Source organism: Manis javanica, chromosome 15 (assembly GCF_040802235.1).
Source record: "Manis javanica isolate MJ-LG chromosome 15, MJ_LKY, whole genome shotgun sequence".
NCBI classification, from domain to species: domain Eukaryota; kingdom Metazoa; phylum Chordata; class Mammalia; order Pholidota; family Manidae; genus Manis; species Manis javanica.
The window spans coordinates 18,572,098-18,585,794 of NC_133170.1; the positions used below are offsets into that span (position 1 = coordinate 18,572,098).

At 40.4% G+C, this 13,697-nt stretch overlaps 1 protein-coding gene across 3 annotated transcripts in view; it reads left to right on the plus strand.

The window, feature by feature from the left end:
• The first annotated feature begins 396 nt into the window (after positions 1–396).
• The window catches only part of RERG (RAS like estrogen regulated growth inhibitor), a 94,375-nt gene continuing 81,074 nt past the window's right edge, over positions 397–13,697 (plus strand). The window contains exons 1-3 of one of the 3 annotated variants that reach the window (XM_073223862.1): positions 397–690; positions 4,077–4,240; positions 12,904–13,038. In XM_073223862.1, coding sequence (XP_073079963.1) covers positions 4,150–4,240; positions 12,904–13,038 — 226 coding nt within the window. In that variant the 5' untranslated portion in view covers positions 397–690; positions 4,077–4,149. The remainder of the gene's footprint in view (positions 691–4,076; positions 4,241–12,903; positions 13,039–13,697) is intronic. The other 2 variants (XM_017670119.3, XM_017670112.3) reach the window with 2 other exon arrangements.

Here is a 13,697-nt window from a genome sequence, read left to right on the forward strand (position 1 = left end):
TGGAACTTTCTCAAATAAACATATGAACTCCAGTTGAATCCAGCTATGTCTCTCTTAGCATCGCTCAGTTTCCAATCCGACATGGATTTCACTGCAATCGTGTACTAGCCCTGGAGAAGTTACTTAGCCTTTTTTTTTTCATTTTATTCTTGGGCATCGTGGGGATAATTAAACGTCCCTCTAAGGGACACTGTTAGGATCGTTTGGAGTAGGGAATAGGACACAGCACGTAGTGATACTTTCATACGCACCCTTTTAACCAAGGAAAGAGCCCTGCGGGAAGCCAGAGGTCGGGACCGAGAGAGGGAAAGGGAAGTCGGCGCTGGGGGCGGCGGGGAGCAGGCGCGGATTTCTTGCTCCGGGGGCGGGGAGGCGCCCCCAGCAGAGGCTTCGCCGGCCCGGGAGGGGGCGCCCGAGCGCCGCACTGCAGCACCTGGCGGCCCCGGCCGGCTGCGCTCGCGTCCTGCCGCAATCCCGCGGCCGCTAGTCGGGGCGAGGGAACCAGGCACCCCGGCCGGTCCGCCCGCCCTGGCCGCTGCTGCCGCCGGTCCACGCAAGCTCGCAGCCCAGCGACTCGGAAACGCAACCCGTGGCTGGGCTGCGCGCCGTGGGAGGGCTGCGCGGGTCCAGGGCATCGGTTCCGAACTTGCAAGGTACCACGGCTCTCCCGGGCCTGGAGAGTGTGAACAGGTGAGTGTCACGCACATGCCCACGTGGCTCTTTCGGGACGACTTCCTGCAGACCCTTCCGAACGCCCGAACGCTCGGCCCCTGGCTCAGTCCTGCAGGTCGCTGGGTGTCCCCCGGGCCGGCTTTGGAGTTCGCTGAGAAGCAGATGGGGGCGCCGGCGCTGAGAGCTTACAGCGGGCGCCCTGGGTCTGAGCTGAGACGGAGAATGCCCTTTGGACTTGGGTTGCGTTTGCTCCCTAGATTGAGAGCAAGTGACCTGAAGCCCACAGTGGGCTTGTTTGCCATTCCAGGGTACCTGCTGCCTTCCGAGCATCGCTATAACTAGGGGTCTTGTACAGTTATCCTTGTTGCTGCGCGTGCTGCGCTGTTAAGATGAGGGATCATTCCTGGTAATAGAACTAGGAAAACTTGCTTTCGGAGCTAGAGAAGGGGCAACCCAAAGAGAATCTCATTCCCACGACTAGACTAGATTCTTTGCTGCCTTAAGCAGCTGCACTTTACTTTGGTGAGACCATAAATACAGAAGTTAGAAAAACTACTCTCTTATAAAGATGCTTGCTTTCCCCCCCACCTCCCCACCCCCACAAGAGGAAGTAAAAACATGTACCTTGGTAAGTGTAATAGTTTTGGGAGTGATCTATTATGAACAAAACATTTCTTTAAAGAAATTTTAAAAATCAGGGTATTAGTGATCTAAATATCATAGGTCTAATAGATTGTAAGCGCCTGGAAGGAACTCGCTTGTATTTGTATTGGTATAAATGTGGAAGGTATCAGTGACAGCATTCATAACAACACAGTATTTGGAGGCTAGCTTCTTTCTTTCTTCTTCTTTGTAAGCTTTCTTAGAGTTCCTTTAAGTTTAGGGGGTAAAACTCACTGCCCCTTTTTCTCTTAAATATCTGGGTGTGATTTTTTTAGCTGGAGGAATAATAGGAACTCAGAAGTATTTGTCCTAATAAAGCACTATCCATGTAAAAAGTGAATGGCAGCTTCTAGGCCCAACCAGAATGTTTCTGCACAGCAACATTAAAATAAATATTTTCTTAGATCCATGTTATGGAAGGTCTTGGATTATGTATTATTCTGAACATCAGATACTTGGCAACAGGTCACTTACTAAAACATTTACATATTTATCTTTGTCAAATGCAACTTTTCACATTTACATGTGAGAAACAAAATGTTGAAGGATAAATGTCATTTTTGGGTCCTCCTGTAAATGATTTTTCTAAACATAAGATTGACAATAACCAGCTATATCTTTATTAGATTGTAAATGCAAAAATTAACCCACACAATATTTTTCTTATGTGAAATACCTATGCCTCTGAGGCCATTTGGGAGTTACTGAAATATCTGACTCAACAAATGTTTATTACAAATTACATTTGATGGCTATTTTCATGAAGCATAAATAAGATATTAATTACTTGGATTTTATGTGCATGGGAATGAACAGTTTTGCATGAAATAACTAAATTGTTTATACAAGTTCCAGACATTTGCATGTTCTATGTTTCAAAGAAATACTTGCCATTTTTACTTAGAATTATATAGTTAGTGTATCTCAATCTATTATACTTCTGTGAGGCTTCTGTGATGAAGCAATCAATGAGCCTTAAACATAGAGATCTTTTCTTAACGAATGCATGTGAAATGACAAGAAATCCTTTTATCTTTAGCCAAAAGTATGTGACTGAACAAACAGCAGATGTTGAAGCTTCTGATTTTGGTACTATAAGTGATCACTAAGAAGTTTTTTCATTGTTAGGGATGAAGTAAACAATTGTTAATGTTGACCTTTTCATCCTTCAGAGGAAGCTCTGGCACTTCGGAATTCAGCAAATGCAACATTTGTTAGGTACAGGTTGATGGCTTAGGTGCATAATGAAGAAAACAATTACCTATTAATGTCTTTGTAGAAAGACTTTTTCAGAAGAATTGTTACATTTTTCTTTCTCTTGAGAAGCTCTTTTTGAAAATTTGTAGATGATAAAACACTGGCAGGAGCAGTTAACAGGTTTAGATAACAGATGCGTGTTTCAAAAATAACTTTACAGACTGGAAGAGTGGACGAAATAAAGACTGATGTGATTAAAAGTGAAGTATTGTGTAGTTAGGTTTAAAACATTGGCTGTACAAGTTCAGAATGGAGGAGTCTGCAATTCACGTGAAAGATGTGAGCCTTTGTATGAGTGACTGTCTTAAAATACAACCCCGGGGCCCAGCTAATAGGGAAAATGTCAGTGAACCTTTGCTAGATAGGTTTGTCAGGTCGCATCTCATAGAGGGAACACAGCGGATGCCACATTTTTAGAGTGAGTAAAATGGCAAGAGCCAGCGGAGAGAACTGCATATGGTGAAGAGGGAAGGCGAGGGTCACAAAGTCATAAACAAGATCACATATCCCATTAAGAACAAGGCAAGGGGCTAAACCTCATTGTCTTGAAAAGTAGAAGCCTAGAATGGGGCAAAGGACCCTAATAGCTGCGATGCTCCTTGAAGGGTTCTGAGTGAAAGAAAAGAAAAAGTTGACTTAAATTCCCTTTTAAGGGATTGGCTGACTGATTTTCCAGAAGGATCCCTGCTATGGCCAAAGATGTCTTAGGTTGCCCTTAAGGCTCTTTGCAACTTTACATTTCCATGGTACTAAGAACCTAGGTGTCATTCTTAACGCATCCAGCTATATAAAATGTGTTTACATTGCATATAATGTCATTTCGATACCATAAACTAATTTACTTGAGGTAATCATAGGAGAGGATCCAGAAATCAAGTCATGGCATTTATCTTTTGTGTACCAAGGCACTGTGCCCAAAAGAATATAAATATAGAGCATGCATATCTGTCACATGGTCTAATCATGGGATCTAGTGTGAACTGAGATAACATGTAGCATTGAAATGCAAATTCAGTCATAATTCAGTGGGATTGACTAATATGAATGTGGATTATGTATTCAGCCCAAAGGGTTAATAAAGAGTTCCAAATGGGACTGTCTTATCAGGCATGTTTGTATATCAGGTATTTGCAGACACATGGTAAACACATGTATTCACGTACTCTAATTTGTATTTGCTATCAATTACTGACAATAAACAATGCCTTCATAATGCAATTATTTGAGGAAGTACTTTAGGAAATGCTTTTGTGTGTGGAAATGCGTATGTTTTAGAACCAAACATCTAAATTCAAGTCATGTCTCTATCATTTATTAATTGAGTAGTTTACAGTAAATTACTAAATTACTATAGCCCTTTTACAGGACTGTGGTGAAGATCAAAATGTTGATAAAATGAGTAATGGCTGGTTCTAGGAGATGCTTCATTAATGTTAGTTCCTTTCTCCAGTCATTTATGAGTTCCTAAATCTCTTTTGTTTAAGGTTTGCAGATTTACAATGATACAGTGAATCCAAAGGCTAGAACCAAAAAAATTTTCTCAGCTCTCTGGTTTGAATGACAGTGAATTTTCTACCAATACCCAGCATGGCTAAAAGTACCGAAGTCAAACTGGCGATATTTGGGAGAGCAGGTGTGGGCAAGTCAGGTAAGTGTTTTGGTGTGATTGTTATTGTAATGTGCACATGTACATGTGTGTGTCTTTGTTACTGCCTCCTGGAACTGGATGGTAAGGTGGTTGGCATTTCTCATGTTCTCCTGTGTTGCTCTTTTAGATGAAGTCTCTTTCTCTTTATCTAGAGCTTTCGTTTTGCATAACCAAGTTTTATGAACTCTTGCTTGTTTATAATACAGCAGCTCTGCTAATAACACACAAGGCAATGGCTATATCATAGGTCTTGGTATTCTGAGGAGGGATATTAAACACACCTCCAAAGAAATCATATCATGGAAATTTAAAAAATACATTTGCTTTTTCCTGAGGAGCCAATTTTATACTCATTCATCTTGATATTTGCAGCAACCAGCCCAGTATCAAGCATGTGCTGGATCCTTAATAAGTGCTTGTTGAACAAATATATCTTCACATTACACAATTTTTTTTACATGACAGAATTTCATTAATGCCGAACACTTCTAAAACTGGGGCAGACTGGTGAAAATTTAGAGCTTATGACTCAGTCTAGCAAGACAGCGATGGCCAGTGTCTCTGGGGTGAATTTAAATGATCAAACTGTGTCTCACAGTAGTAATTCAGAGGCTTTTAAAAGTTTATTCCCTACCTGAGAAAAGGCTTGCAAACCTTTAAGGGTGAAGTGGCAGAAGTGAAAATGTATCCCCCGCAATCTGAAAAATGTATCTCAGATTTTATAATTGAAGAATGTGAACATAGATGGTAATAAAAAGCACCATGGCTTTGCAGAATATGTTGCCTTGATCTCTTACGGGAAGAAAGAACCACAGTTGACTTTGCACCCAGAGCTTTCGATTCTCAGCAAAGGACTCAAACAGATACCCACTAGGAAGGTGTTGGAGAGGGAAACCCATTCGGCTCATCCAGTACAACAGGTGATCCTCATAACCTTAAACAAACACACTTGAACAGCTTTTAATTCTGTGACCAGCTTCTCTTTTCTAACCTGCTCTCTGGTTAATTTCCATAGAAAATTGTCCCTATTCGACATCTCTCTCTCTCTCTCTCTCTTTTAATTTCTCAAGAGTACTCTTTTCTGCTGTCACTCTTTCCTTTTTCTTGCTGCTTGCTCTTGCCTCTGGCAGAAACTAAACAAAGAAAACAGATAGTTGTCAAGGCTGAGAAACCACCAGCCTTCACAAGATTGGAGACAGTGAAGCTCCTCCCCATTAATCTCCCCAGTGTTTCCTGATGGCGTGAGAACCTAATTTCTGTAGCGGGAGAAGGATCTGGAGAATGAGGAAACTGTTCCACTGAATGAGGGACGCAGGGAGGGAGTGCGTGGGAAGGCCAGTGCTGCCAACACTAGCACGTCAGTGTCCTTCGTGATGCAGGTCTAGGCCCGGGGCTGGCTGCTTATAATTCATTCGTTCAAAACTTACTATAGGCAGTAAAGGAAGGGGATTGTTTAACTTTGAATCATTTATCAAAATTACCTCCACATGGTTTGAAAAGTTAAGTATAAAAATAAAACTTCAGTTGAGAGAGTTACTTAGCTGGATGCCCATCCCTCCTTCCCCCACTTCTGCACTATCTAGGATAGAAGGCTGCATTCACCCTCCCGTCAGGGCTGAGCTGTCAGCTGAGCTTCGACTCCAGTTTCCTTTGTCTTCCCCCAAAAGGTTTTAATTATCGTTTCAATTATTCCTCTCATTCTCTACCAGCCATTTTCCCCAAGGCATTTCTTTCTCCACTGCACCATCTTTTTCTTCTTCCAAGCTTACTGAATGTGGGCTCTGGCCTTTCTGTCTTGACTTTTTCTCACCTCCCATTCCTTGCTAAAAACATGGCTGTCTTCCATAGTAATCGTGCTACCGAAACTGCTTTTCAATAAAACCCATCAATAACCAACAAGTCCAGTGAACATGTCCAGTTCTGGTCTTCTTAGAACTCTTTCTACTGTTCTCCACAACCATTTTTTCTTTACTAAAATTCTTCCTTGCCAGGCCCCCATGATATCACACCTCTTGGTTTTCCTGCTCTCTCTCTCCATTGCCCCTGCCTGACCAGCAACCTCCATGGGCTGCTCCTGGGGCTCCTAGAGGTCCACATGCCATCCTTTAGTCTCGTCACCCCACACACTTTCCTAAGGGCGATTCCTCACGTCCAGAGCTGAACCTGCACATGGACTCCAATTCTGCTGCCCTTGTTTTATTCTACAGAAAAAGCAGAAGATGAACTTCTTCACTGAGGTCCTCCCTGACTCTAAAATCCTGTGATTTTGAATGAATCTAATATGGACGGGTTTCTCTATCCACCTTACATACACTCCACCATTTGTGTTTATTTTCATGTAGGTGGAAATGACAGTGGGGACGACACGTCTTTAAACAACTGCCTTTTTGTCTGTCATCCACACCCAGACAGTGTTTCCCTATTTCAACACTAGTCTGTCTTCCTGAGACCTTGTAACCACACCTCACATTTAAAAAGTAGTACCAGTCTGACTTATGCATGGGAGACAATTCAGAGACATTTTCCCACAGTACAATGGAAACAACCAAGAAGGCTTCATATCTATCAGCTCTATCTTCATATCTATCAGAAACTGGACTGTGGCAATCCTGAATTTATTTTTATTCCAACTCTTATTCATATGGATATGATGCCTCTGCTAGTCATTGTACCACATGTCCATCCTCTGGTTCTACAGACTGTACCGTCTTATACGTAACTTCTTTTTTTTTAAGTCTGCAAGAAATTATACCTGCTAGAATGTAAGTTCAGTTCCTCACTTGCTAAAATGCCTCCCCCAAATGGTCATGATCTTCCCAGGGGCTCAAACAATCTGTTTCTCTCCAGACGCCCAGCTGGGGACACATTCCCAGGGGAGCTAGCTTAAGATCTTGGAATGGTAGAAGCTGAGTGTCTCTGATTTGGTGTGGGTCAGTGTGAAGTGCTTCAGAGACCTCAGGTCTTACCTGTCCCATTTACTTTTCTCCAAACTCAATATTTAATTGGAACTCAGGGTAAATAAGACCATCTTGTTCATTTGAGGGCATGAACTGTGGAGTTGCACTGTTAAGTTTGACTCCTAATTCTGCACTTTTTTTAGCTGTGTGAACTTGGCAACTTTGGCAAATTACTTAACTTCTCAATTTTCCTCAACTCTATAATAGTTTATAGTAGTGCCTATCTCGAAGAGTTGTTAGGACTGAATGATTTATCACATGCCTGTTTTATAGAGCAGCTCCTGGCATATAGTAAGTGCTCAAGCATTAGCTTATAATATTACAGTTTTTTAGGTCTGCTCTTTTTAAATTGTAAGTTCTCTAGTGACCACATAATCAAAGATACATTTACATTCAAGTGGGTATTTTGGTTTTCAGTGAAAGTTAAAAGATTTACAAGACAGAAATTCTGTGTCACTATACACACGCACACACACTTTCTCTTGAGTCCAAAGTCTGCATAATGTCAATTACAACTTGACTTCTGATGATCATAACAATACTTCTCATGGCTTATATCTTGGAAATCTTGGAAAAACAGCCAGAAATATGTTAGTGTCATCAATAAATTAACACCCTAAAAATTGAAAGTGCTTCTGGTATGTGGTAGATGGCTTCCTGAATGCAGCTGATAAAGCCTCCATGTTTAAAACAGAATTGAACATTAACCAGAACTTTTTGGTTGACAGGTGGACCATAGAAATATCAGCACAGGCAAAAATTTAATAATGTGTTAAATACTAAGAAACTCTGATAAAACATGTGAGGGCATGCATGCATTTATAGCCCCATATAGTGGTATTTACATGGTCTTTTGTATTGGAAACATTTGTCTTCTTTCTGTCTAATTTTACCTTGCAGTCTGTGCTCAGGTGAGCTTGCTGGCAACTTAGGGAACTTGCTGGCTCAGTGTGCTGAGCCCCTGGGGATGCTGCAAAGTGTAAGGCTGTGATTTCTCAGCCCATTCCATCTTCTCTTGCCCTGGCAGCATAAATATTTACTTTTACTGGCTAAGGAAAAAGCTCTAATAACATGGCAGGTAGAACATAGATTTCCTTCCTTGTGTGTGTCAGCCTATAATTTGACAGGCTCCAAGTAATTAAAGCACTAAGACTGCCTTAAAACCTAGAATGTACATCACACTTCTTTAAAAGCTTCCTGAATTTGTATTATTTAAATTTGTAGTAAGTGTGGGAGGAGCTGAGAGAAAAACAACTGAAATTTTAAATTTAGTTTCACAGTTGACATTCACATTTTAGAACTGAAATATTGTGTGCCATCGCTAAATGTATTTCCTGAAAGGGCTAGTCTCAGAGTTAATTGAGTAATTCTATCCTCTAATTCAAAAGCCAATTGATGCGCTCATCCGTGAAGGCTTAGGTTCATAGATTCAGATTGCTGGGATATAAATTGGGTGCCAAGCACAAACAAGTTTGTGATATATTTTCCCTTGGCCCTAAGAGAAGTGGGTATTTTTCCTTCTTTATTGTGTTCTTGTTTGCTTGCTTTCTGTCTTTCTCTATTATAAAAAGTTTTGAAAAGCTTTTGTGACTTGAAATGTGACTTTCCAATAAGTACCAAATACTGCTTTAACACGTACATGTATGTTACTGCTGGGGTATGTTTATGAGATCTCATATATATTAAAAGCAGCAATATCAATAGCATCTTTGGCAGGCCAGTTTCTTTATGCTCTGGAACTAACCATTGTATTTAGAACTTTTCCTCTACCTGGGTAGCTCTACCAGTTCATTCCCGTCATTCAGATTTAGTGATGCAGTATGATGTCGTTGAACACTGTTTTCAAAATACTTCTAAGAGAAGAAGAGAAAAGATCAAGGGGGCTTGGGGTATGTAAGCATCTCATTACAATCAGGTAATTATTTTGTATGCTTTATTTGTTATATAGAATATCTGGAAAATGTAATATTAATCTATAATATAACTATGTTTGTTTGAATATAAAAATAATTCCCCTCCCAAACCAGAGACTAAAATGGACTCTTTTGGGGAAATACAGCAAGGTGACCTGTGGCTTCAGGAACACGTTAGCTGGGGGTCCAGTTTGAGGATCACAAGAAGAGGCAAGGGCCTCGGCTTTGCCGCCCCAAAATGGGAGAGCTGACGATGGTCCTGGGCTTCACTTTTTACCTGCTTAGGATTCTGGTCAGCTCTTCAAGTTCTTGGTCATTTCTTGTTCTAAGATTGTATAATCTTAATGGTAAAGATTGTATCATCTAAATGGTAAATGATAAATTTTCTTTAAAAATTTATCCAGGTAAGACGAGGGACAGATTGTGTTTCCAGGGGTATAGAACTTTTATAGATGTTAGAAACAAGTGTGTGTGTGTGTGTGTGTATGTGTGTGTGTGTGTGTGTGTGTGTGTGTGTGTGTGTGTGTGTGTGTGAAGATTGAAGGATTGCCAAAGGTTAAGACCATTGGTTCCTTGTGTAGTCAGTGGTTCGAGGACTACAGGATTCAGTCAAAGGGAGGAAGGTGGCATAGAGACAAGTTTGGACGGTGCTAGGAAAATAGCAGGTCTCTTGTCATAGAACATGGTGATACGGTTAGCTGTGCCTTTTAAGCATTTATACCTTCCTTTATCAGCAAAGATAAGATAGCAAAAAAGAGGCAGATAGCCTAGATGAGTTGATTTTCATTTGCTTCTTCATTCCAGGAGAAATAAAAGGACATTTTCAAGTTGCAGGTATATACCTATGGATATGTTTCAAAGGAGACCTTTGTGCAAAAGGCATAAGTCATGCTGACCTTTGTAGGAATCCCAGGAAGAAAAGCAGAGATGAGGAGTGGTGCTTATGCAGGCTTAGAAAAGGAAAAGGAGAGAAAATAATTAAAATAATCAAAATCACTTGTTTATTGGTGGGTAAACATATGGTAGGTTGGCAATGAGAAATCCAAAGGTTTTCCTTAAGAAAAATGTAATTAAGAAGGAAACAATAGTGGAAAACAAAACAAAATCAAAAATTGTGTTTCGACACAAAATGGACATACCTCTGTCTCTGCTTTTTTTCTGTTGGAATACATTATGGAATTTAGTTATCTTTTATTTTTACTGGGTAGCTAATTTATTCATTAAAATAGTTTCCTATAGTTAATTATCAGTTGTCAATAGGTTCCATTTTGATCTTGTTTTCTTGGTAACTGACAAGGACTAACTTCGAGGGAAGGGAGTGAAGAAAATTGTAAATCTTCCTTGTAGTTCCTCTTTTTATTCCTGGTATTTCTCCAACTTATGGGTTTGGGGAAATCAGCCAAATTTTCAAGGTGGCACTGCCTTGAAGCCAAAATTCCAGTGCAAATGCATCTCTGTTGTGACAGCTGCCTTTGAAATTGATGTGGTTTCAGAAAAACAGCCATAATTTCTTCCATCCCATTAAAAATGAAAGTAGTGATATTGTAAAGAGAAGGTAGTCTGAAATAGGTAATTCCAGCATGAAATAAGCAAATATATAAAGCTCCTATACATATATATGGGTGAGAGAGACCCTTCTCTAGATCACCCACTTTTTGGTGCCATGGCCAAGCCTAGAATCCCAGTTTATGACTCTATGCAAGCCTCTGGCACCTTTGCTGCTGAATGTCTTTATTTTATGTGGTCTCATTCTTTTTTATATCTTTTCAAACATCTTACATTAGGAAAGGAGATGATCATTAGGATTTTACAGTAAGAACCTTGTAAGACCTGATGAGTTTTGTTTTTATAAGAAATTTCCAGTCATCAGTAAATAACCAACGCATAGCAAATGCTCCTGGGACCTCTGGGTGTCTTGCCAGTCAATACAGCCAAGGTATGTAGCCACCTATATGTTTAAGAAAGTGCCTCTATAATGCAGTACCTGGATCATGTGTAAGAAAACCAATGAATTATCTTCTGCCACGGAATAAGTTTCTCACAGATACAGAAAGAGAATATGTTGCATTAGGTCCCCTGAACAGGATCTAGTAATAATAAAAAGTGCCTAAGTGTACTAACTGAAAGGACCGGGGTTGAAACTTCAGTTCTTCCCATCCATGTCTCTTTTTATTTATTTGTCAACTGATGCATTTGTTTGCTTTTTCACTTATTTATTTATGCTTTTGCAGTGATGCAAGATTGGCTTTGAAGTTACTTGGAAAAATTACAAGTGTCATACAAATGTGGCCTTAATAACCACGGTGTTCTTGTTATTAAAATCTGTGTGGTTCTTCCCCTGTGTTCCTTAACATTTCTGTTTGGAAAAGCAGTATGGCGATTTCTCTGGCTGTCCATTGCTGGAGGCCAGATGAGCACGCTTCATCCAGCAGTTGACTTAGCTTTCCTCCACCCAGTTCATAACATTACAGACACCCAGAGGTAATAGTCTCTATGCTATAAGAATTTGCCCTTTCAAATAAGTGAAATGAATAGATATTGGGTCGGGGTTTTTTTGAGGATCATTAGGATCAAGATGGGGGAGAGTTTTGGAAAATAATTTAGACTTACTCCTTACTGGAGAAAAAGCTTAGCATGTTGTGACATTTTTTCATAACCAAATCTTACCCTTATTAAAAGGTAAAACTTTAAAACATGGAAATATTTTTGAAAGATTTCTCAAATAACATATGTGTACCATATGTTTCTCTAAAACTTTAAAATATGTTTTTTATTCATTCATTTATTTATTTAACAAGTATCTGTTGAGCACTAACTTTTTGTTCTAAAATAGCCTGTACAAAATACAAGATCCATGTATGTTCCGAAAGGCAGAGCAGGAGCTGTTTCTGCTCATCATTATATCCCCAAGGTCTCAAATGGTATTGGATGCAGACTGGGCCTTCAGTGAAATGAACAGAATTAGGCCCTGTGGTCTATACATGCTTTAAAGCCTTATCAAGAGACGTGTATTTTAAATGGTCTCATTATAACCGAAATGGCTTTCTTGCCTGCACTTGGCTCTGTCCAGTGGTAGGAACTCAGGATGACTGGAAGGAGCCCATTCCATCCTTGGACAACTGAATTAGCCACAGTCCTCCAGAGAAACAGAACCAATAGGGACACACACACACACACACACACACCATTGGTTTGTTTGTTTGTTTGTTTGTTTGTTTGTTTATGCTGTCAAGACTAAAATCTGTAGAGTAAGCTGGCAGCCTGGAAACTTAAGGTCACAATCTTGAGGCAGAATTTCTTTTACTCTGGGAAGCCTATTTTGGCCCGAACAACCTTCCAGTAATTGGATGAGGCCCACCCACATTATTAAGCCTAATCTCCTTTACTTAGGGCCAACTGCTTGTAGATGTTACCTGCATCTGCAAAGTACTTGCACAGCAGCCCCTCCATTAATGTTTGATTAAGCAACTGGGCACTATAGCCCAGCCAAATTGGCGTGTAAAACTACCACAGCTCTTCCTGTTCCTTACTTAACCTTCTTTGGAACCAGAGGCAGGTTACTAGCTTCCACTTACTGACTTCACGATTCCCCCTTGAGATTTGCACAGAGCAGTTTAAATCCCTCTTCCTTATGACAGCCCTTAACATATTTGAAGCTATCTGGCATGCCTCGACCCTCGCCTGAGTTTCTTCTTTCATGCTTTAGTTGCTCACGGTTACTTTATCACCCTGCGGAGACCATGTTCTCCACTCACAGTATCATTCTCTCTTTCTCCCCACACACTCCATGAAGTATGGGGTCTGGAAATGAACGCAGACATTTCAGATGTGGGACGGCCAGACCACATCGGAGCACAGCTGTGGCGTCGTGCTAGACACTCTGCTTCTGCTAGGATATCCTGCCATCACCGTAGCCTTCCAGGAGACGGTGGGTACAGTGCTGGCTCCTGGGGAGACTACTGCAAATAAAATCTTTCTTTTTTTTTTTTCCATAATGCCATTGCTGAATCGAGTCTTCCCAAACCTACACCTGAGTGTGCATATGTTTGACTCAGGAGTAGAGGTTTATTATCATCCTCTATGTACTGTTTTGTTAGATTTGATCTCCCCCTCTGGCCTGTCAAGAGTCTTTCGGATCCAGCACATACATCATCCTTTCCCACTTTATGTCATTAGAAGTACGTTGGTTTGGAAGCATTACAGGCCCTTGATGTTTTTACTGCATCATAGAATTTTCCAGTTGGTATTATTTAGAATCCCAGTGAGTTTATTGGATAATTTATAGCTAGTAAAGAAAAACAAAGGTCTTTGGTACTTGGTGTGGGGACATTATCACCCTATCACATTACTTTCAGGGTCATTAAAAAACTTCTGTTTAGATTTTCCATAAAAAAGGTAATCTAATAGGAAGCCTTGGAGCTATAATCCCTTGTTTAGTGTTTTATTTAAAGTTTCTTGTTTCTATTTCACATTCTTATCTTAGCACTCGAGGTACATTGCTATAGAAAAGTGTGTAACAGTGATCAACATTTATTTTCCCAAGTATCCTACACAGAAAGTCATTTTCCAGAGACTCATCCAAGAAAA